Source organism: Furipterus horrens, unplaced genomic scaffold (genome assembly GCF_987537825.1).
Source record: "Furipterus horrens unplaced genomic scaffold, mFurHor1.1.pri manual_scaffold_5, whole genome shotgun sequence".
Lineage (NCBI taxonomy): Eukaryota > Metazoa > Chordata > Mammalia > Chiroptera > Furipteridae > Furipterus > Furipterus horrens.
In genome coordinates, this window is record NW_028327175.1 from 9,453,698 (window position 1) to 9,477,519 (window position 23,822).

Genomic DNA, 23,822 nt, shown 5'->3' on the forward strand with positions numbered 1-23,822 from the left:
CACTTTGGTAGCATAGGATGTAAGAGGAGACCTGGGTGCCTGCCATCTCTTCAGACAACTTGGGAGCAGCCTTTCTGTTTGCCCCTCACCTTCACAGTGCACTTCCAGGGGAACGTGGTGCAGGGACTTCCTGAGCCCTCGGCATTTGTATAACAGAAGTCACGTTGTCTCTGGCTCTCCCATTGGACGCTTGAGATTCAGCTTCCTAAGGTCTTCTGAGCGAGTTATCTGCTTTCCATTTGCTCTCCAGCATCCAAATTTTATTGATGACATTTCTCCTATTTTTTGTCCTTGTGCATATGCACCTTAAAAAAATATATCTGTGTACTCATGCTTTAGAGAGATTTCAGGAAGACGGAGAAAAGGGAATACTTATTTAAAACCTGTTGTCTCTTTTGGTAGATCATCAATATCTGGTTTAAATCTTTTCCACTTTTCATAGCTGAGGTTAATATTTTATATTATTATGAATTGTTTATTTAAAAATAAAAATATATATGACACATAGAACAATAAAAACAAATTCAGTCTAAATCAGTATTTCTTTGAAATGCTGCTTCTTTTTACTTTGGAGGTATAAATCCATTCTTTTTCCTCCATGAAAAACGGAGATCATTTTAAGTGATGGTATATTTTATCGTGAACTGTATTGAATGTGTGGGAATACCAACATTTTATATACTAATGGACAACAGTAGGGCCTAAAGTTGAAGTAAATGTAAATGAATCATGCTTGTTGGTACTGTTACCTCTCCTGTTATGCCTTATAGGAAGCTGAGTTGGTTTTATAAAAGGACAAACCTTTAACTTCCTTAGCTGGTTATTACATGCAGTCTGTTATGTTTTCTCATCCTGAAGGGAAGCAGATCATGCCACTGCTGGGAAATGGAATTTTGTGTTTGTGTTGATGTTGTAGGTGACCTACAACACGACCCTCAATGGTGAAGATACTGTCCATCGCTGGAGCTGGGCCTCGGACATGCCGCTGGAGTGCGCCACCCACTATGTGGGACTCAGATGTTACATCGACGATCGTCACTTCTCTGGTCGCAAAGAGTGGAGTGACTGGAGCCCCCTGAAGAACATCTCTGGTAAACTTTCTACTTAAAGAATTTTTGTTTGAAGTGAATGAGATTAAGCTTGCTTTAGGGTAAGACGTAGTTTAAGCTTTGAATTCTCAAAACCCCGTTTGTCTGCATGAGGGTCACCTGGGGATCTTGCAAGCCCCCATCCAAATATTTTTCAAATTGATTTTGAGAGAGAGAGGGAGAGAGAAACATTGGCCTGTTTCACTTATCCACACATCTGTTGGTTGCTTCCTGTATGTCCTCTGCCCCGAGATTGAACCTGCAACCCTGGCGTATTGGGATGATGCCCTAACCAACTGAGGTACCCGGCCAGGGCCCATCCCAGTATGTTTTGATTTTAAAAGGCCTGAGATAGGCTTCAGGAATCAGTATTTTTAAAGAACTTCCTGAGTGACTGGATAAACAGCCAGGTTTGAAAATCAACGTGGTAGACACCCAAAGGCATTTAAAGTTGTTGTGTAGGTGGTAATGAGATCAAGTCTTTTTTTTTTTTTTTTTTTAAAGGCACCCAATTTCTCATCCACAGAGCAGACCCCCATAAGCTGCAGTTTTTTGCAGAGACACAGGAATCTGCAAATGTGCCCCAAACCATCCGTACATTGGCTAAAACTCGTTTGCAGACAGAACACTGGCAGTATGGGAGAGGCCAAGGCCTGACAGCAAAATGAAGTTCTTAAAAAGACTGCTGATCATTGTAGATTATTCACTTAAGTGGCTCTCTGGAGAAGTGGATCAGAGGAAGAAAGGGCTGGGAGCAGGTGAATAAATAAGGAGGATCTTATTGCAGTTCAGCAGAAGACAGGGAAGGCATGACTAGGTCACTTGGGTTTGGACGTGAAAAGAGGAAAAGGTGCAAAAGCGCTGAGGTGACAGAAAGGAAGAGAGAGAGCCCAAGACGACTATTGGTGTGGGCAGCGGGGAAGCTGGGGCGGTTTTCCGCCGAGACAGAGGATATGCGAACACATGAGGCAGGAAAGCTCAATTTCATTTTTAATACGTTGAGCTTGAGGGACGTGGGAAGTATCTGGATGGCGGTGTCTCACAGAGACCTGAAAATACAAGTTTGGCATCTAGGGGATTCGTTGGAGCTGGAGATACGTGTTTGAAAATCATTAGCATATATGTGATGTGAAAAATGTTCAGTCCTGGTGGTTGCCATGACTCCGGGAAAAGGGGGCGGGGACCATGGACCCATTCCTTAGAAGCCTGATGTCTAAGGGGAGGCTGGCAGAGAGACCAGCAGAGCAGACAGCCACCAGAGGGCTAGGAGAGGCCCCGGAGGGTGCCGTGAGGGAGCCCAGGAGAGAAGCGAGTTTCAAGAAGGATTTCAGGCAGCATGTTAAAGGCTGTGGAGGTCAAAGGGGGGAGGGTTACGCAAGCGGCCATTGGACTGCGCAGTTCGGCTGGCCACCCACTTGGGTAGGATGGTTGGGGCAGGGGCCGTGTTGCAGTCTGTGAAAGAGTGAACAGGTAGGACGGAGATTAGAGGTAATTTTAAAGATAGGCTATTTAGGAGAATAAAGACCGAAGGTAGGCTTTACGCTGCCGGGAGTTGGGATTAAAGAAGAAGACACGTTTTAGGTTACGGAGTACTCAAATGTATATTTAGGCTGATGGAAAGTAGGAAGTCTCCCTAAATACACAGAACCATTTCCGGGGAATGGAATTATTTATTGAGTGACTTTTTCTTGGTGTTGATTTTCACGTGTGGATATAAAACCATTTATGGAACTTTCAGAAGTTCTTAGACGTTGACTGTGACCTTAGACATTCGCCTACACTCCCCCACTGTCACTCCACCATAAGTAAATATAACCCTTTGAACTCTTCTGTATGTCTTGCTCCTTCGAAAGCTGGGGGCCATGCCCTATCTTTGGGCCACCTTTTTGTCACAAAGCCCCCGAAGTATGTTTTATATACACAGGGTTATTTTATGGTAAAAGATCTCTAAAGCATTTGTCATTTCTTTTGATCCTTCTAGGGTTCACCGATGCTGAGAATAGGGTTTTTCCTCAAGACAAAGTAATACCTGTGGGCTCAGATATAACGGTTTGCTGTCTGACTCAAGAAAAAGTGTCATCGGCACAGATCGGCTTAATGCAACGTCCTCTTATTCCTCTGGATGGGGAGAGCGTCGCAATCAGGATCCATAATATTTCCGTTTCTGAAAACAGTGGGACAAACGTGATTTTCACAACAAAAGAAGACATTTATGGAACAGTTATTTTTGCAGGATGTAAGTACGAGTTTTTTTTGTTTTTTGTTTTTTAAGTTTCTATTAATTATTTTTTGCCCTCTCTGAAAGCCTTAATGCTTTTTTTTGGGGGGGGGGTGATTCTATTTATTTCTTTATTCTTCAATATAAACTATATAAAAAGCACCAGAATTTTTAGTTGCTTAAAGGTGAGGCCTAAGCTTGTTTTGCACATGCATGTCTCTATATAACCTGCAGGTTTTATAAGACATGAAACATTCATCTGCTAACTTTTTGTTTAAATTCTTGGTTAACTGCTTTGTTGAGTCAGGGGTAGTTGGTATATAATATTTTCGAACCCTGCTTTCTTTAGAAATTATTTCACATAAATTAATTTCCCATTGAATTACACCTTTTTAAAAATAAGTAACCAAATAGAAGAAGTTGAGATGATTTAGTGTAAAACCTCCCAGTGGTGTAATACGTGTTCCTCCAACTTAAACACACCCGTTGGAGAAGCGGAGAGCCGGGGTGCCTGGGCGGGAACACGTCCTTGCGTGCCGTGCTGTGTGGACGCTGCCCCAGAGTGCAGGCGTCTTCATCAGGGTGGGCCTGGCTGCAGTTCTAACCAACCCCCCCGACACCCCCCCCCCCTGCAATCCGGGAGTTGCCGCAGGAGCCACCTGACCTCTGTGGCCTGTGATGAATGTGCGCAGATGCTATTGCTTATTGAGTTGTCCATCCCCTCCCCGGGGGTCGCTCTGATGGGGTGCAGAGATGACTGTGTCCCCAGCTTCCCATCCTCCTGCATTCTGCATGAAAAGGCTCATGAAATGGGGTGTGTGAAACATAGTGAGGGGGTTTTGTGATTTTTCTCTCGGAGGCTTAGTGACGCCCTTTCAGCTCTTAGGATTCTCAGCTCTGCTCCAGATCAGCAGCTCTCGGCCTCCTTTCCAGTCCTGCAGAAAGTTAGGATGAGTTACATTCGGTTGCTGATCTGCTCCCAGGGGGGTCCCCAGGACCGGTGCCTGTCTCAGCTGGTGGCTGTGCCCTGGCTCTGTACACTTTAGCCTCCCCAGTATCGTGCTGTGGGATTCCAGTGAGGGCGCGCTCACGGGCACATTCAAGCTTTAGAAAAAGAAATTCTCCTTCCTGGTGGTGTCTTAGGAAATGGCCTACAGTCCGAGTTGGGAGCCAGTGGTAGACAGAGCGAAGCTGTGTGGTTGGTGGGTGGTACCAGGTAGCGACCGAGCCACATGAGAGCAGGAAAGAACAAAATGGAAACTTAAAAGATGGGAATATTCACAGGTGTTACGATTTGAAACAGTGTTCCAACCTTGCTTCACCTGTAGGTTGAAATACGGCCCAAGGTTTGTGAACTCAGAAGCAGCTGTAGAATTTCCCTTCAGGGGAGCTCTCGGAGACTTACTACCAGGACAGCTGATGGAATTTGTGGGGATCGGGATTCATATATTTTCTTTGCCCTTCAGTCACCCTAGGAAATTTATTGAAAAGACTGAAAAGAATTTTAGAATCAGTTTTTTAGCTTTCTCCTATACACAAACATTCATAATCAAAACCTACCAAGATTTTGATTTGGATTACATTAATTTGATCAATTCAGGAAAAATTTCTTTCTTACAATAGCAAGTCACCCAAACCAAGAACACGGTACATCCCTCTATTTAGTTAGGTCTTACTTCATTTGTCTTAAGTATGTGAGGTCTTCAATATCTTCTAGTAAAATTTACTCCTGTGTGTTTGATGTTTATGCCCATAAAAATGGCTTTTTTTCTCTCCAGTTTATTCTTATAATTGAAAATAAATTTCAGTTATTCACTTACCAATACCTGTTAGTCGTCATGCATGACCTAATTTAGTCATAAGACAAATAGACAAATAGATCTTCTATGGACATTATTTCTTTAATAATCATTCATATAAGTTATTTTTAAATTTTTTTATTGTATTTTCTCCATTACCATTTAGTCCCCTATGATAGTGCTACTTCAGCATTCCGTATTGACCATAATGTTAATATTTCATCATATTTAAGGTATTTTAAAACAATACAGTGTGAATGTATTGTTCAGTGAAAATGTGGATATTTATATCACATGCCAAATGTTATGCTTTCTCATTTGAAAATGTTTTCACAAAATGGCTTTGATTTTTAAATTGCATTTTGTATTTGCTGTATTTGTTGGTACATAGAAATACAGGTAATTTTTACCTAGCTTGCCTACCTTCAGTCGATTCTTTTGTCAGTTAATTTCTTTGAAAAGAAAATCAGTACCTTTTAAATGTTGTTCCCTCATATTTTTTTCCTGTCTTTGCTTCCACTTCTTTCTAGTTTGCTCCTGTTATTTGGACTTTTAAGTATTCCAACTAAATGTATCTGCCAGATACTAAAACAATCAGCATTTTAAACACACTAAAAATTTTGGTATGACTGAAAGTTTGGCCTTAGATTTGAAACAGTTTTTAAAAACAAATATGTCAATATTAGTTTGATTATCCAATTGTTAGACTTTCATACGATATTCATTACTCCTCCTGGTATTACCTAAAATATCACTGCTGGACATTATTATTATCTCTGAAGAAGGTGTGTGAAATTTTCTAAGTCTTGGTTGATAAACTAAGAACTTTTAAAACTTTAGTTTTTTTTAAAATAAAGCTACAGAATTTTTCAACAAGTAGATAATTGTTTTTAAAAAAGCTTATCTTGAGTGACAGGTAGTTGAATAAATGTGACAGTAGGAAATACCAGTTTCTATATATGCTTGGTTAAACGTGATCACAAAAAATGTCAACTTCTGTAATCAGTGTCAGACTGCAGAATTTTCTCTTACCACTTTAAACATCACAGACACACACGCACGCACGCACACACGCATGCACACATTTTTTTTTTCTGGTCCTGCCTGAACAAAGTCAGAGAGAATAGTTCTTCTGAAGAATGAAAAGGGCAGAAGAGCAGGAATCCCTTTGAGTACAGGGAGGTGCAGAACTTGACCTAGTGTGACTCCTTTGTGAATAATAGTCCTGGCAGCTTATTTAAGGACTCAGAAAAGTTGTAACCTGACTTACCTGGACTTATAATATGATTTGGTACTTCTTTTCAAATATATATGGGTAATCACTAATAATCCTTCTGATTTGTAGATTTTTCTGACTTCACTTACTGGGCACACCTTCCTTTGAGAGATTTCTAGACTCAAGCAGTATTCAAGGGGAGAAAATGATAGTGTCTTTGGGTCGCTGTAGGGGAGTTTTCAAAAGGGCAGTTAGTCACTCTTCAGTGTATTTTAATCTATCATTTCTAAGGTAATATAAACTCCGGAAAACAAAAATTGCTATAGAAAGAATGGTAATTGCTGCATTGCTCAGTAAGTAAAATATAAATAATATGTTACTTCATTTTAGTGAAATTGTACCAAATATAATGAACATTTATGAAACAATATTTGCAGGGAAGATATATATTAACAGAAGTAACTCCATTTTTTTCCCCTTTGCCTTTGTAGATCCACCTGATATTCCCCAAAAACTGAACTGTGAGACATACAACCTAAAAGAGGTGATATGTACATGGGACCCAGGGAGACCAACCGCCCTGGTGGGCCCACGCAATACAAACTACACTTTGTTTGAAAGGTAAAGGGGACCAGGAAACGGTGTCACGTGGTCCAAGGGAACGGCTCCATAGCTTTTATATTAGGAGCAGGGTATAAAGCCTCACCTGTGGTATAAAAATGGGATATACTGGCAGTACTGCAACTTCGCGCATGCAGGCTTGATTTGTCTCCTTCTTTGCAAAGCCTGGAAGGAGGAACCCTGAGATACAAAGACTTGTTTTATAGCTGATTATTTTTCTTCCCTGAGTACATAGTACATCTGTAATTAGGAAGGCAAACACTTGGAAAACATTAATTATCGGAAGTTTCCCCATTTATTTTTCCCTGCACTGTTTATCTCCTGCCATTTTGATACTGTTTTAATATTCTTCATTCCTCTCTTAATTTGCAGTTTTTCAGGAAAATATGTTGAATTTGAAAGAGATGAAGCACCCGTAAATCAAAGCTACCAGCTACTCTTCCAAATCCTTCCAAATCAAGAAGTATATGATTTTACTTTGAAGGCTGTCAATCATCTGGGTCAGTCGGAAGCAACGATTTTAGTTAATGTGACTGAACGAGGTAAGCGGCTGCATAAACCAGTGTCTTAAAAGTTACCTGTGAGGCGGCGAATGTCTTGAGATTAATGAAAAGTGTGCCTAGGGATTAGTTTTTCTTGATTATTTTCTTTATAACTGGCTCATATTAATCTTGTGAATTTTATTTTCAAAGCTTTGAAATGTGTAATTTCAGGTTTCACCATTTTATTGAATTCAAGTAAATTTTTGAAATAGTCACTTGATTTACATAGAAAGTGTCAGTGACTTTATCTAATAGTTTTTTATTTCTGAGAAAACTTTGCTTAATTTCTGAAGACTTTTAATTTTCAAATAATTGTAGGCGGTTGCACAAAATAATAAACAGGAGCCCTGTGACCCCTTCACCTGGCTTTTGCCAGGGGTACCATCTTAAGTTACTGTCGTGCGGCATCCTGACTAGGCCATTGACCTTGGACAGTGCTGTGAACTGCCCTGCTGACTGAGCTCAGTGTTCCCCATTTCCATGTGCATTCAGTGGTGTGTGTGTGTGTGTGTGTTGTGTACATGTATGTGTGTGTATAGATGTATGCAACCGACACAGTCAAGACACGGACCTGTTCTCTCGCCACACCTCCCCCTCCCCCCAAACACACCTTCACATCCCTGTCCCCGGACACCAGCAGGTCTGTTCTTCATCTCTTCTGTCATTTTGAGAACGTTATGTAAATGGAATCACACGTCTGTAACCTTTGGATGTTGGCATATTCTACTAAAGGTAATAACATTTAGCTCCGTCCACGTTGTTGTATGAATCAATAAGTAGTTCAGTCCTTTTGATTGCTGATGACTTCTGAGTTTTACCAATCTTATTAACATATAGCTCAAAATAGAAATACAGCATGGTGCACCATTCTGGCATTCCTTCCTGTGGTCATTCCACATGTGCCAGCTCCACGCCAGGCTGGGCCACGCAGGAGACTCACGGTCGGGGGAGAAACCAAACGCACTCTGATACGGTCTGGCCGTCTTTGTTCAACATAAGTCACTTTTATCTGTTGCTCCCTCGCAGCATCTTGGTTATGTCCTTGTTTTACTCAAGGATGGAGCGGGTCCATTTTACACTTGAGTGGTGGTGTTTGTGTGGGTTTGTCTGCCCCCTGCCACGTCAGCCTTATTTACTGCAGGATTCGTCCCTCCCGTCCCCCCTCCCCCAACCCCAGGTAGGTCTGTGCATTAGGGCCAGTGTGATGTGCACTTTGCCTGACTGCTCCCAACCCCGACCGGAAATGCTTCCTGTGTTCATTTTGCCAACTTTAGTCTGATTCTTCTTTCAGAGCTCATCCTAAGTTCCAGCTTCACTATAGGATTCTCCTTACCATGTTTACATCTAAATTCCTACAGCATTTAATATGTGTGCCACACAGTTTGAACTTAGCATGTATACTGTTGTTGATTTTCTTTCTCTCTGTGATTCCCCAGCAAACCAGGGGTTCCTTGCAGGTAGAAACTATGCTCGAACTGCCTTTCAGTTAGTATTCCTGGTACTGGGTGAGGAACCTGGAGTGTGATTGATCCTTGAAAACTGTTGGCCTGCTGGCAGCAGTAAAGGGAGGTTTATGTATTTCACAAATACTGAGAAGAATATTGTTGATCGGTACCAACAATACCTCTCTTGTTTTTAATTTTCTTTGATTCTCATTTGTCATATTAGAAAATAGCTTTTAAAGTAATTTATAAAAACTATATTTACAGTTTACCCCCGTACTCCTACTTCAATCAAAGTGAAAGATATCAATGCAACTGCTGTTACACTTTCCTGGCATTTACCGGGCAACTTCGCAAAGATTAAACTATTGTGTCAAATTGAAATTAAAAAAGTGAATTCAGTACAAGAATTGGTGAGTAAGAGTCTTCTGTAAACTTCCTTAGAGGTTAGTTTGGATAAAACACTTAGTTTTCAAAATAACTAAGTAAATTTATATGCACAAGCTCTGGTTATTTATCGTAAGAACCAAGATATTATCTGTGAACATGATAACAGCATTGTGTTTAGCACTTAGAGACACTTATCATACTGGCTATCATAGAACATAAGTTTGACTTTTACTACTCAGATTGTTTCCAGGTCTGGTGTAGTACCTGGCCTGTAGCTGGTACTCAATATAAGTTGTGAATTAATGAGTAGTTCTGCTGTAACCTTTAGCATTAGATAATGGACCCGTTGGCACCGGAGAGAAGATGTCATTTTTAGAACCACTAAGCACAGCTACAGGAGCAAGTTATAATTGGTTATTATAAGTCAAAACATGACTTTCAATACATTGTAAGTACTTAGGTTGACTTTTATCCTGCACCATCGTATAATTTGTGTCAAGTCCAAAATGATCCCACACTTAAATAGTCATTTGGAAACTTCATGATGATTTCTGGAATATCAGTCACACCTTCAAAGGCAACTTCCCAAGCTCCTTCATAATAAGTAATCGGGAGCTCGGGAGCTGCCCTGAGGTGTCCAGATCCTCAGATTTGTTTTGAATTGCTTCATTTTTCATTTTATTTAGTTTTAAGTATTTGTTAAGTAGCCTGCATGTTCGGCACCATATTGGCATCCCTGAGTGCCATGTCGCAAACAGGGCTACGAGGATGCTGCCTTCGGTGAGCTTCCAGGTCCTCTCCGAATGACCCGTGCGCTCCTCAGGGTCGTCCGGGTGACTCAGCCGTACTCAGGCTCACTGCATCACCACCAGCCACTGCCTGAGAACCGAATTTACAGCGTCCGCTCTGCATAATTCAAATGGCCGTTATTAATTAGATTCAGTAGTTGGATTAAAAAGACACCTGAGTTTTGCTTATTGCTATTGCAGAGTGTCATGTCCCTGACTTGGCATTTATGTAAGATTTAAAATACAGGGATGAATTGTCTTTGATCTTTATAGAGGTAAACCCATGGGGACATCCAGTCAATTTATGTTACAAATTTGGGAGGCCTTTTTTATTTTAAACAAGTATGTGTGTATATACGTGTATTCATACACTCATGGCATTTCCTATGCACGTATTGTTTTCTAACAGCGAAATGTCACAGTCAAAGGAGCAGACAGTTCAAATTATTTCACAGCTGTGGACAAGTTAAATCCGTACACTGGGTATACTTTCCGGATTCGCTGTTCCAGTGAAACTTTCTGGAAATGGAGCAGGTGGAGCATTGAAAAACAATACGTAACCACAGAAGCCAGTAAGTTAACTCAGTGTTTTATGGTTAATTATTACTGTGGATCCTGGAATTTTACAACTTTTTGAAGAAAATGTCACTAGAGTCACTAAAAGTAGGATAATGCTTAGATAAATTGTGTAATTATACAAGATACGCTAGTAAAATATTATACAGACATTTTAAATGATGGCTTTTCAAGTTTTGTGAGAATATGGGAAATGCTTCGCATGTGTGTGTGTGAGGACCAGACTGCCCTGTGTGTCGCAGGACCACATCTATGTTAAAATGATATTGGAAACTGAACTGGGAACCATGGTAAGGTTATGGGATGGTTTTTCTCACACTCTTTCCTCCTTTTCCTGGACTTTTCATAGTCCATTTAGATTGCCTTTTCATTAAAAATGAATTTGTTGGAATTTTTATTTCTGACCTAAGGCGGAGACATGGATAGGACTAAGGTTTTAAACTTTAGTTTCTACAGTACACCTAGATCAGAATAACCATACAATCGGGTAACTGGTTTCCTGAGTATCATTTCCAAAGATAGAATTAAGATTCTGTCCTTGATGAATCAGATGTCAGCTTTATAACAAAATAGAAATAGGTGAGATTTTCAGAAATCATTCATCAAAACATAGCAGATTCTTCATTGCGCTATATAATATAGGGAATATAAAACTTCACCCCCCCCAGATTTAACAAACAGCAAAATAAAAAGTGGTGATACATGTTAATCTGGATTTTGTCTCTCCACACGCAGTATGTGTAAGAATTATTTGGATTATCAAACAGGAATCCTATACATGAGTCCAGAGAAAGAGAGTATTAGTTCTCTAATGCTACATGACAAGTTACCCCAAAACTCAGTGCTTTAAAACAGCAAACATTTATTATTTCACAGTGTCTGTGGGTCAGAGACCTGGGAGCATCTTAGCAGAGTGGCTCTGGCTTAGTCACCCTCAGGAGGCCCGTCACCATGTGGGTGGGACTGCAGGCTTGCCTGGGGCGGAGGGCCTGCGTTCCCCCAAGTTCAGTCGCGCGACTGCTAGAGTGTTCTCAGAACATGGCAGCCAGTTCCCCCTGGACTTGGTGATCGGAGAGAGAGGGAGGCCTCCACAATGTCTTTATGACGTATCCTCAGGAGGGACCTACCTTCATGTCTGACATTCCCGACTGGTCACACAGCCAACCCTGGTACGGTGTGGGAGAGACCACACGAGGGCAGGAGCATCAGGAGGCATGGCCAGTGTCCTTGGTCATTTTGGAGACTTGCCGCCACCAGCACGTGGCTTTCATTGATGAGCTATTGTAGCCGAAAGGAAAGGAGCGTTTTGTTTATACGTTATTAACATGAAGGCATTAATCACTTAACAAGTCACTATGTGTCGGACGTTGCTCTGGTTACCAGGGACATAGCAGTGAATAAAATGGCCGTCTCTGCCCATGGAATTTATAGGGGAGAGAATTGGAAATTATCATTTTTATTATATCCAGGTATGTCGGGTGGTAGTGAGTGCCACAGAGAAAAAATAAACCCCAGAAAGGAGGCTGGTGGATGCAGGCCGGTGGTGGGGGAGGGGAGTTGCCATTTTAATTAGGGTGGCTGGGCAAGACCTCACTAATAAGGTAAAACGTGAGCTGGGGAATCAGGGAGGCAAGGAGGTGCGCCAGGAGGTTTATGCAGGGGAGAGCGTTCTGGGTAGAGGAAGTGCAGAGAGCGGGCAGGTGTCCTGTGCACCTGTGAGGAAGAGCCAGCAGCCAGTGTGTGGTCAGGGCTGACTCAGGTAAGGAGGACGGGAGGATGGGAGACGGAGAGGGACCCTGGGACCCACCGCTTACAGCCTTGAGGGTGATCCTAACCCATTCTAAGGGGCCTGTGTCTTGCAGACATTGAGAGCTTTTCCTTACGTCATTTTTTAGGTCGAAGTCACTACGTGCTTCACAGTCTTATTGAGAATTCCAAAAACGTAGCAAAAAATTTCAAGCACCACCATCTCAGTAACTGACGTTATCAACTAACACAGGGCACATCTTCAAAGACTTAACTTTTACCTCTCTTTCCTAGTTCCTTCAAAGGGACCAGACACATGGAGGGAGTGGCGTTCTGATGGAAAAAACTTAATAATATATTGGAAGGTAAATATCTAATGCCTCCTTGAATATTGAGGTAACTTTACCTTGGTACACTACCTAGCTTTCAGATGGTCCTTGGGTCACCGAGCAGCGAGGGTTTCGGAGACGTGCAGAATTGTTGAGAACGTGTTCCAGACACCCCCAGGTTCCTTGTTAGTGAGGACCGTCTCAGGCCTCGGCGTTCTGTGCTTTGGTTTTATGAGGCTGAGAAGGACCGAAGGGTTTCACGAACACAGTCCTGCTCGCTGTAGTCAGAAACACAGCCAGAAGCTGCGAGGAGGTGGAATCCTGACTGTTTATGTTGCTTTTTTTCCCCTTGGATGAATAAGAAACCAACTCTTTATATATTTTATGTGTAATTTGTTCCCCTTAAATAAATTGTATCATATAAGGCAATGATAGTTTTGTAAAACTCTAGATAATGCCTGAATCTCATTTCCCTAGTAGAGCAAACACTTCTGTTGCCACATTTTTCATCTGATTTGTGAACATTAAAACACACAAACACTTGTTTTCTACGTCAGGTTTCATAAGAGCGGTCATAATCAGATTCCTTTAAATGGTGAATTTTGTCATTGACAGTAAACAATATTATTTTTAGAAAGATTTGACATCAGTACAGCTTTGAGTCCAGTGAAGTCTTAAGTGCACGTTCTGGAGAAGTCCCCTTGCTTCGAGATCGTCTGCCTGGGACGGTTGCATCCCCTCTTACTCCTGAGTAGGAATTCGCCCCGCTACCCTCAGCTGTCTGTCAGGTTTCACAGAAGCGTAGTAATGATTATACAGACTACCTCAGTGTGGGAGAAGTTTGGAATCTTGTTCAGACTAGATGACTGTTTAACACAAGGATTAAAAATACTGAAGTGATTCAGAGTCTTAACTGCAGTCACAAGGTTAATTGGTTTTGCCATGTTTGGGTAGAAAATTAAGTTGTTTTGGACATGTTGAGGTTTTTCGCATGTGTCACCGGGACCGCTGAGCAGAGGCCAGTGGTTGGTGGCTTGAATAATGAGTCTGGGAGCTCAGGAGAGTGATCAGAGCCAAAGACAAAGCTTTGAGTAGCCTGCATGGTGAGACAGAAGTAGGTTTACAGTTGTTTGTGTGGAAAATAATGCAGTAATTAATTAACAATAATACAGGAATGAACTCTTGTGTTTTGTGTACAGTAGCCCCTCTCTATCTCGCGGTTCACTTATCGTGGCCTCACTGTATCGCGGGATTTTAAAAAATATTATAGTTAATTATTTAACACGGATTTTTTGCTATATCGCGGGATTTTGCGGTACTGTATACATACTCACAACTGTGACCCTACTTTTGCTGGCCTCTGTAAATGGATGCCCTCGGGACGTGTGTGCAGGTAGGAGGCGGGGCAGGGGGCGGGGCCAGCAAAGGAGGAGGAGCCAGCGGACAAGATTGGAAAGGTCCCGGGGCCCAAAGACCAGAAGAAAATAACACAGATCCTCTGTAATGAGCATGTAGTACTTTAATATGAGAAAACAGTTAAGTGTTTTAAAAAACGAGGATGCCATACCTTTTATGTTTTTATGTTCTGTTTGTCTTTATATGGAGCAGTGCTTCCCGTAACTTTTTTTGTTTTGCTTCTGGAAAACGTGAGGCTAAATGATTTTTTAATTTACCGAATGCTTATGTTTTCGTGAGCGTGTGCTGCTCACGGCACGTGGTGTTCTTCCTGGGTGTCGCTGTGCCAACTGGCCCGGGTCTCGGAGGGTTTCCTCCTGTTTGTGAACAGCTCCATCCCTTCCGATGTTCTCTTGTGATGACTGGCTTGCTGTCCGGTTTAGACTGGACGCCGTTGCCTCATCACGTAGTCACTTCTGCAGGTTTTCCTAACAGAATTTATCTTTCCGTTTTTCGTAGCCTTTGCCCATTAATGAAGCTAATGGAAAAATACTCTTCTATAACGTGTCCTGTTCCTCCGACGAGAAAACACGGTCCCTTTCTGAGATCCCCGACCCTCAACACAAGGCGGAGATACAACTTGATAAAAACGACTACATCATCAGCGTGGTGGCCAAAAACTCTGCTGGCTCGTCACCCCCGTCTAAAATCGCTAGCATGGAGATTCCCAACGGTGAGTGTTTCAGGCGATAGAATCCGGGAGAACGGGGCAGCGGAGCGAAAAGTTTTGAGGGTGTTGCGTGCGCTCATACCCCTCGGCTTCTTTCTCTTGTGGTCCTGCTGCTGCTGCTCTGTGAGGAGGAGCGGACGGTGAATGCCAGCTGCTCGCTGAGACGGCAGCCCCTGCTCTTGGCCCGCAGCGTCTGCCCCGGTGGCTGAGACAGTTACTTCCCCCATGACTGAAGGCATGATGCTGTGGGGCTCTGGTGGTGGGTGTTACTCTTGGGAAGAAGTTTTAACAGGTGATTCAGACCACATTTTCATGTGCCTCCCCAGCATCACGAGAGCCGATTCCCAGGTCAGTCAGGCTGTTTTCAAACTGTCAGGCAGGAACAGACACTTGGGTTAAATGGCGGCTCTTTTGATAGGACATTCTCTTAATAGGAATCCTTTGTGGATCAGAAATTCTTATTTAAGGCTGATTCCCTGTTAACTCCTCTTCTGAGTTCCTCTCTCCCTGCCGGCTGCTCTGCCCCAGTATGGGGCCCCTCTCTCTGACCACCTGCTTTTGGAGGAGGACAGATTGGTCCACATAGGGCCCTCTAAGTGTCTTTCCAGTTCCTGCTTGAGGCTGTCTTATTGCTTGTTACTCACCTGGTTCTTGGTCTCTGTGGGATGTGGCGGGATCAGAAGGAGGGAATGGGGAGTGCAGCACATTTCAGCGAGACAGAACTTGGACCAGGGCCCCCATCAGTGCCCCCCTGGCTGTGCACACGGATCAGAGCCCATATCAGTGCCCCCCTGGCTGTGCACATGAACCAGAGCCCATATCAGTGCCCACCTGGCTGTGCACACGGACCAGAGCCCCATATCAGTGCACATTTTGCTGTACATACCAGAGAGGGTGCAGACAAAAAAAAAAAAACTGACCAGCCCCTAAGCACATAACCACTGACTTACTCGGTTGGCCAAAAAGTTTGTTTGGTTTTTTCCATAAGATGGTTCTAATAGCGCTAAATTGTCTTTAACTCCATTCAAAACAATTTTGTTAGAGTGTATTGTGACAGCAGTCACATCGGGGTGCGTTTTTAAAATCTTATCAAAATTGATGAATTTTTGTATAGCCATTTAAATATTAAATGTGGAAGAAAATAGGCAACATTTCAGCATATTATGCTTTATTATTTCAAGAAAATTAAAAATGCAACTGAGGACAACTGTAACAGCATAATCAATAAAGCATATTTTTAAAAAAAAAACGCAACTGAAATGCGAAAAAAGAAAGATTTCTCCAGTGTGTGGAGAAGGTGCTGTGGCTGATCGGACGGGCCAGAAGTGGTGCGCGAGGTTTGTGCTGGAGATTTCTCACTGGGTGATGCTCTGCAGCCTAGTAGACCAGTGGAGTTGATAGCGACCAAATCAAGACATTAATTGAGAACAATCAACATCATACCATGTAGGAAATAGCTGACATACTCAAAATATCCAAATCAATAAAGTTACTGGTGAAAATGAAAAAATGTGGGTTTTATTTTATGGAAAAAACTAAACAGCTATTTGGACGACCCAATAGAGACTTCATTGTGCTCAGTGAGAGATGATAGCTGTGTTATCTTATTCCTCTTTTTTTTTTTTTAAGACTTTATTTTAGGGAGAGGGGAAGGGAGGGAGAAAGAGAGTAAGAGGAACATCGATGGGCTGCCTCCGGCACATGCCCGTCGCCAACAGGCTGAGCAGCCCTGGTCAGGGAAGCTGAGTGGTGTTACCTTTTCACTCAAGACTTTTTTTTTTTACCTTTTCCACAGAAGATCGTAATTTACAGAACTCCCAACAGCCAGGTCATCCGCTTTTATTACTGAAGTCCCAGAACAAGTCATTGTTCCTGGACGGTCTTCTGAGGTGGAGGCCTTGCCGGCTCAGCCCATGTTTACATCGTGGGTTTTTGCCCACGTTGGGCCAGAAAACTGTTATATCCCAAGTCGTCTTTATTCGTAGCCCAGCTGTTGTCTTCCGTTCAGTAGTGGTTGCTCTATGAATGCAAATTTTGTTCAAAAAGTCTCGGTGTGGCTCTCGACTCGACTCGTAAGCAGACATCTGTTATAGAGCTGCCCGTCATTCCTCAGTGTGCGTGGGGACCGGCTCGGGGACACCCAAGCCCGCGGTGCCCCCTCTCTCATCGACGGCGGCCCTGCGCTGCGGCAGTGCCGGGCCGCTGGCCGCAAGTGCTGCTCCACGGTTGGCGGAGGCAGCAGATCAGACGCGCGGACGCGGCGGGCCGACCGCCTCTCTGCCTGCTTCCGTGCTGCCCTGACTCGTGCTGATGTCTCAGCCCTGCCCCCCTCGGGCCTCCCCCGTCACCTAGGCCGAGCCCCGCCATGACCTCACACGGGCCCCCTCCCCACCAGCCTCTGCACCCGCCCCCCTTCAGTCCCCCATGGGCCCTGTTCAGGCCTTTCCCTGTCGCGCCCACACTGGCCATCCTGACCCACGGCTTTTCATTCCAAACTGAATCCCCCGCAGCCCACGTGGGGGGGGGGGCAGCACTCCAGAAATGGAGGAGGGGCTCCCGCAGGCACCTCAGCCACGGTGGTCCTGCTCCACGCACCCCGCTGGGTAGGGCTGCAGGCTCGGCCCCTGCTCCAGCGGGGCTCACGCCCACAGTGGTGACGGGAGGAGGGACCAGCCTGTCCTCTGGTCCTCTGTGCGCCTCCGGGCTGCCACATGCCCTCTGGTGCCCTTACTCCCTCTGCCCAAGCCTTCCTGTCCCTGATCTTCCGTCCTGGCCCCACTAAGTCACCGCCCGATCCTGCGTGCTTTTTTATCGCTTTGTTTGCAGCGGTTGAGTTGATCTGTATGTATAGGTAGTTGCCGTAGTTACAGCAAAAATAACAGCAACACTTCTAAACTTCACTAAAGGTTTATCTCATTTGAACAGTACTGTAACCTTTCTGTACAGTGAAGTAATTCCTGTAACTCTTGCCCATTTTCATGAGGTTTCCCTTACCTTACTATTCTTCTAATCAGAGTGTCCTTCTTTCTTGTTGAAGATGATCTCAAAACAGAGCAGGCCATTGGAATGGGGAAGGGGGTTCTCCTCACGTGGAATTACAACCCCAACATGACCTGCGACTATGTTGTTAAGTGGTGTAACCAGTCCCAGCAAGTGCCCTGCCTCATGGACTGGAAGAAGGTCCCTGCGAACAGCACCGAGACCGTAATAGAGTCCGGTAAGTGTTTCTCAGAGCGCCTCCAAAGTGTCCTTAACACGTTGCGTACCCGGGGTATTTAAATGCCTTTTAATCCTCCATTTTGGCAGGTTTTTTAAACCTCACTCTTCGAACATGCATAGGTTAAAATGCTATAACTTACTCAAAAATGAAAAAGTTTTAATGAAACTTTAAATGTAATACTCACCAATAACGTTAGTATCTCTTCTTCATGTGACAGTCCATGAAACATTCTCCTTTGCGGGGTGGAACGCCACAAGGAGAGCGCATATACCTCATCTCTTTCCTAATTTTCCTGGAAGCGCACACTTTGCATCTTCTGGTGTGGTGTTTTTTCTTTCCCATCCCCATGATAGGAACGAGATGGTGCTTACTAGGGTCTCTTGAGAGACGCTGTGAGTGATCTTTTGAAAGAGCACACTCCGCCGGCTTATCTTCGCAGTCTTCGTTCGAGGATGACCTCTGGCCCCTTGCTTCTCGCTGCCCGCTCTCTGGCGATCTGGAGCAGAAAGCCTTTGAATCAAATGCTACTTGATTCATTTAGTATTTTATAAACTCTAATAAAAGCATTAAATAGAGCACAGTTGATAAGCCACAGCACTACTTTCTTCCTTCGACCATTTCATTGTCTTTCTCGTGATGGTATAATACGAAAAATACATACCTGCCTGTCTACGCCTTCTCATGCACTCATTGTATTTCAAGATGCAGACAGGTGTTTTGAGGACCAGTCCTGGGACCCTATCTGTTAGCTTTGAGTTTTCCATTCTAGCACTGTGAGTAGTCCTAATCATCCTTACCTCCCTTTTGTCTTTCCACACCACGAGTAGCACTTCACCTTTACGAGAGACGGTGCACGGTCCCCTTTTCGAAGTTTTCGCTTCACCCTTCAATGTGGCAGGGAGCCCTCTATTTGGCCGTATGGTCCCACAAACTCTTACTTTATTATCCAAGAGTAATTCTGCTACTTTCACGCTGTTATAATAGTTATCCTGACATACATGATTCCAAACATTGAGGTGAGGCTTCAGAGGAGAAAGGGTGGTTTGTTCTAATTTGTTACCTTCGGCCGAATTTATTTCTAAATTACTTATGTAGCCGGAATCACCCTCACAAACCATATGAACTAGTGACCCATATTTTACAATTTCCGCTGGATTATAGGTCTTGATTTTCAATCTTCCTCTCCATGGGATCATTGCTTCATCAAGTGATAACTCCTGCTTGGGTTTTTATATACATTTTGAAATTTTTCTACGAAGTATTCTAGAACGGGTCTTATTTTATATAGCCTGTCTGTTGTCTCCAGAATTTCCTCATTATCACTGAAGTGCCACGCTTTCCATATCTGCTCAGATCGGTTTCTGATCAGCAGTTCCCTAAGTATGTTGGTTGCAATAAAAGGATCAGTGCCCCGGTGCTCCTTCAGTGTATCTTTCCTCACTTGACCCATTAGAATCAAAATGGCAAAGAATTTTTCCATTTCAGCAATAGTTATGTCTGACCACTTCCCTGTTTGGGGGGAATTCTTTGTATTTATGTTTGTTTTGATTGTAGTAAAGATTGGATCGAATGCACATCATTTCGAAAAAAATCCTCTCCAACAAAGCGTGAGACTACGTCAAGGATACTGGTAGAATTTTCTGGTACTTGCTTCACTCCAGGCTGGCCTAAAAATTGCTCTCGATCTCTCTCCAAATCTTCTTTTTTCCATGAAGCAGATGAAGTGTTGTCCTTGTTTGCACTATTATTCGAATCACTTGTCACTTATCACAAAAGGAGTGGGTTTTTTTTTTTTTTTACCTTCACTACAAAATCGGAATCTCATTTACTCTTGTCACTCTCCTCATTATACTCAAATGGCACATCCGACAGATCATCAGCACTCAGATCTAATAAAATTTCTTCTTCACACAAAGCACTGTCTTTCCTATGCGGTGCCATTCTGTGGGGTATTCAGTTGAATATTTCCTAAAATCGGGATTTGAGCAATTCCTCTCACAAGACACCAAGTTCACAATTCAGTAGGACTCAAGGAAACGAACTCTGAAGGCACCTCAACAGAAGAAACTAACCGCAGCCCGTAACAGGACCGTGAGTGCATAGTACAGACTCCGGCAGAGCGCCAGTCCCCCTCGTCCCTCTCATTATCTTTGCTTACGTTGACGGGAAGTAGCTGAGAGTTGACTTTGAAGACGAGGCGATACAGATACGGCTCCTCACAGATGGCTGAGCTAGGACCATGTGGATAAACACTCCCATATAATTAGGCAAGGGTGCGGGGTAACCTGAGGAAGTCAGGGATAAAATTTTACATCCACAATGAACAGGACGACGCATAACTACTGAGATGTTGAAATTGCAGTTATGAGCCATCACAGAAAGGTTTAACATTTAAATATGGTTATATGGCTAATATTAATGAAATGACTTCACGAAATTAACAGTTAAACTACTACTCTCCTTGATCAAAAAAAGCAAATGAAAAATTACTACTGAATGTCTAAATAACCTTATTTAATTGTTTAAAATTACGCGATCAGAGGACGAGAATTCTCGTCATCCGTCCGGAACAGTTGGGATAGAAATGACAAGAATTCTCGCCATCCGTACACCACGTGTTAAAAAGAGCAGCCTGGGGGTGACTGGGTGCAGTGAAGTGACAGTTCGTGGCTACCACTGGGCCAAGTGGGGGTTGGTCTAGCTGTTCTGGAAAGTGGTTTGGGGCAGTATTTATGTGAAGGCATTGAGATCCCTTGATCCCAGTTACTTGTCCAGGAACTTATTCCAAGAAATAACGAGACAGCAACACAGTCACATCTAAGAATGTTCATTCACCACAGCCTTCGTTATAGTAGTAAATGTTGAAAACCGCCACAGCAGCAAATGGGGGAATGAGCTGGGTGGGGCGTTTCCGTGGCGGGGAGAGCTAAGTAGCCCTTGCGTGGGAGGTTTTACAGCGCGGGGCAGTGCCTGCGGGGAGGCTACGGGACTGGGGGGGGGGGGGGCGGCCTCCCCCGGCGTTTCGTGGCCTGCGGTGGCCCAGGGCCCCGTTACGGAGGTTAGGGAGAGGCTGAGCGCAGGGGCCCTGCACCCTTGTCAGCGCTTTGCCCCGTGCGCAGGTCCGGGGGCGTCGCCCGACCGCGCGCAGCTCCCTGGTTGCTGACCAGCCCTGGGCGTCTTTGGTCAGGCGCCTGCGACCGAATGCAGCCCCAGGGGCGCTCGGTAGCCAGCGGGTTACCATCGTGCCTCGTGCTGGGAGTCACTGCCCTCTCCCCTCGCTCTGTCCCTTCCGAGCGAGCGGCTGACTGGGTGCTTCCGCACGGGGATTCTGGAACCGGCAGCCCGCGGGTGGTGACGTCCTTCCCCTCCCGCGGCAGTGAGGTTCAGCAGAGCAGGCGGTGCTGACTCTCCTCTCCGCGCTTCCTTTTTCACTGTCCCACCCACAGTGAGGACCAGTCCCCTTCGTTAGATGACCACACGTGGGGTCTCGGCGTTCCCGTCCTACGTAGAATACAGCCAGGCTGCTTCCCACGCAGGGTCGGCCCAGGCGGTGGGGACACTTCCCTTCACCCCCCCCCCCCCCCCCCCCGCTCACCCCCTTCACAGCACCTCCCCTTGCGTTGTCCCTGCAGGTCCTCCCCTTGCGTTGTCCCCACAGGTCGCTCCCCCGGCCTCACGCTGGTCTAGTGCCTGTGCTGTGTATGCGTCCTGCCCCCGCCCACCGCCACCGCCCCCCACCCCGCGCGCACCCTGGGCCGTGAGCGCCGTGCGGCGGGGCTGGGGCAGGTGCCGCGATGCAGACGCAGGGCGCTGCCTTCCGTACAGTGTGGGTGCGGCTTGAGCCGACAGGTGAGGTGGGGAGGGGAAGGTTCCACCCACAGGCAGGTGGGCAGCGGCCCTACAGGGTGGAGGGGGGTTGGGTAACTTGGCCAGGGTCACGAAACTAGTGTGTGACGGCGCCAGGCTTCAAAGTCAGAGCTGCCGCTTTCGGTTTCCTGCTGCTGGGACGGGGTGTGGCGGTGGCAGGGACCTCCCCCGCTTCGGCCTGTCCTCTCGTTTGCCACCTCAAAACGCGCGCCTGGCGCTCTGACCCACTCAGGCGCTTTTTCTCTTCAGGCGTCAGAATCCGAGCAAGGCACAGGTTTACTGACGTACGTGCAGGTTAAAGTCATAACCTCGCCCTGGGCAGGTGGCTCAGTCGGTCAGAGCATCGTCTTGTCACCATTAGGCTGTGGGTTCGATTCCCAGTCACGGAACGTGCAGGATCAGTGTGTCTGCCTGCCTGCCTGTACCTCTCTCTCTCCACAGCCCCCTCCCTTCCTCTCTCTCAAATCAATAAGCATGTTCTTGGGTGAGGATGAAAAAACAAAAATGAAAATACAATGTAAAAAAGTCATAACTTTGAGCGTACCTGTCTCCCAAGAGAAAAGGTATGAAATGGCATTAGAGGGTGACCGTCTCCCTGGGGGCCTGTGGCCCCCTGCTGTGCTGGGCACAGAGCAGGGGCGCTAGTGCTTTACGCACCGGGGACAAGTGGCTGCGTTCCACAGCTTAAACGCAAACCTGTCCACTGACGTCCCCCACCAAGCAGAATCTTCTTCCGGGACCACCACCGGTGGTGCCCTAATTGCCTGTCACGTGTCACTTCTTGGTGGCTTTGCCCCTCCTTGAAGGTGCCCCAGCCCATGATAGGTCCCTCCAGTCGTGGACATTGTGTTAGGATCCCCCCTGTACCTGTCCCCCGACCCACCTCCTGCTCCCCCAGGCCCTGGCCCTTGTTCTGTCCGCCTCTGGGTCCCCGCCTTTCCCACGTGGCATGGCATTTTAAAGGGGCTTCTTGAAGTGAAGGTGCTTTTCTTGTTTGGAAGTTGCTCAGGGGCACCGAGCGGTGATGCCATAAAGAGGAACAGACTCTAAAGCCCGGTTCCTCTCCCACTGAAGTGTCAGAATAGAGTGAAAATCGCAGTGTCTGCTGCCGGGGGTGGTGGGGTGGGGGCCAGAGCTGATTCTAGTCAGGGGGCTTTTCAGAGCACGACGCAGCCCTGGCCCTGGAGCAGAACCGGGACAGAGATGTCATTGCTTGGTTTTAAGGGACAAAATCAAAGCCTCGGTCATTATTTTTAACTCTCTTCAAGGTAATACCATATTATAATGCTAAACTTCTCATACAGTAAAAGTGAGTTTGGTTTCATCACGTTTCACTCAAATATTTACCAAGTTTGACAAGATAACGTGTGTGTTTTATAAGAAAACGTCTGTTTAAATTTAGCTTTGACAGTTTCTGAGTAAGTTATTATAAATTTGATATTTCGAAAATGGATACTCCTGGTAACGTGCACTTACGAAAAGTTTACTGATTGTGTCCATCCTATAGATCAATTCCGACCAGGCGTAAGATACAGTTTCTTCCTATATGGGTGCAGAAATCAAGGATACCAACTGTTACGTTCCGTAATTGGATACATAGAAGAATTGGGTAAGTTCAATGGGTGAGTTTTCTTAGAGTTCAAGGTAGGATGAGAAATTTAATTATAAACTGACAGCACTGGATTCTAAGAATACATTAAATTGGGATGTTTGGTTCAAGGAAGGAAAAATTGTATGATAAATTTAAAATTATTTATGATTACTTTTATTTCATTGTTTAATGTTTCTATTTCACAATTATATTGTCCTTGAAAAAACTCTTGATTTGGATGTCAAAAATACTTAATTTGCACTT

At 44.8% G+C, this 23,822-nt stretch overlaps 1 protein-coding gene across 1 annotated transcript in view; it reads left to right on the forward strand.

The window, feature by feature from the left end:
• LIFR (LIF receptor subunit alpha) overlaps positions 1 to 23,822 on the forward strand; it is a 65,855-nt gene that overhangs the window by 36,363 nt on the left and 5,670 nt on the right. Inside the window, exons 6-15 of the mRNA XM_090276162.1 lie at positions 917 to 1,091; positions 3,070 to 3,324; positions 6,813 to 6,942; positions 7,315 to 7,484; positions 9,194 to 9,339; positions 10,514 to 10,676; positions 12,721 to 12,791; positions 14,670 to 14,883; positions 17,918 to 18,097; positions 23,475 to 23,576. Of these exons, the coding sequence (XP_090132288.1) occupies positions 917 to 1,091; positions 3,070 to 3,324; positions 6,813 to 6,942; positions 7,315 to 7,484; positions 9,194 to 9,339; positions 10,514 to 10,676; positions 12,721 to 12,791; positions 14,670 to 14,883; positions 17,918 to 18,097; positions 23,475 to 23,576 (1,606 nt within the window). The remainder of the gene's footprint in view (positions 1 to 916; positions 1,092 to 3,069; positions 3,325 to 6,812; positions 6,943 to 7,314; positions 7,485 to 9,193; positions 9,340 to 10,513; positions 10,677 to 12,720; positions 12,792 to 14,669; positions 14,884 to 17,917; positions 18,098 to 23,474; positions 23,577 to 23,822) is intronic.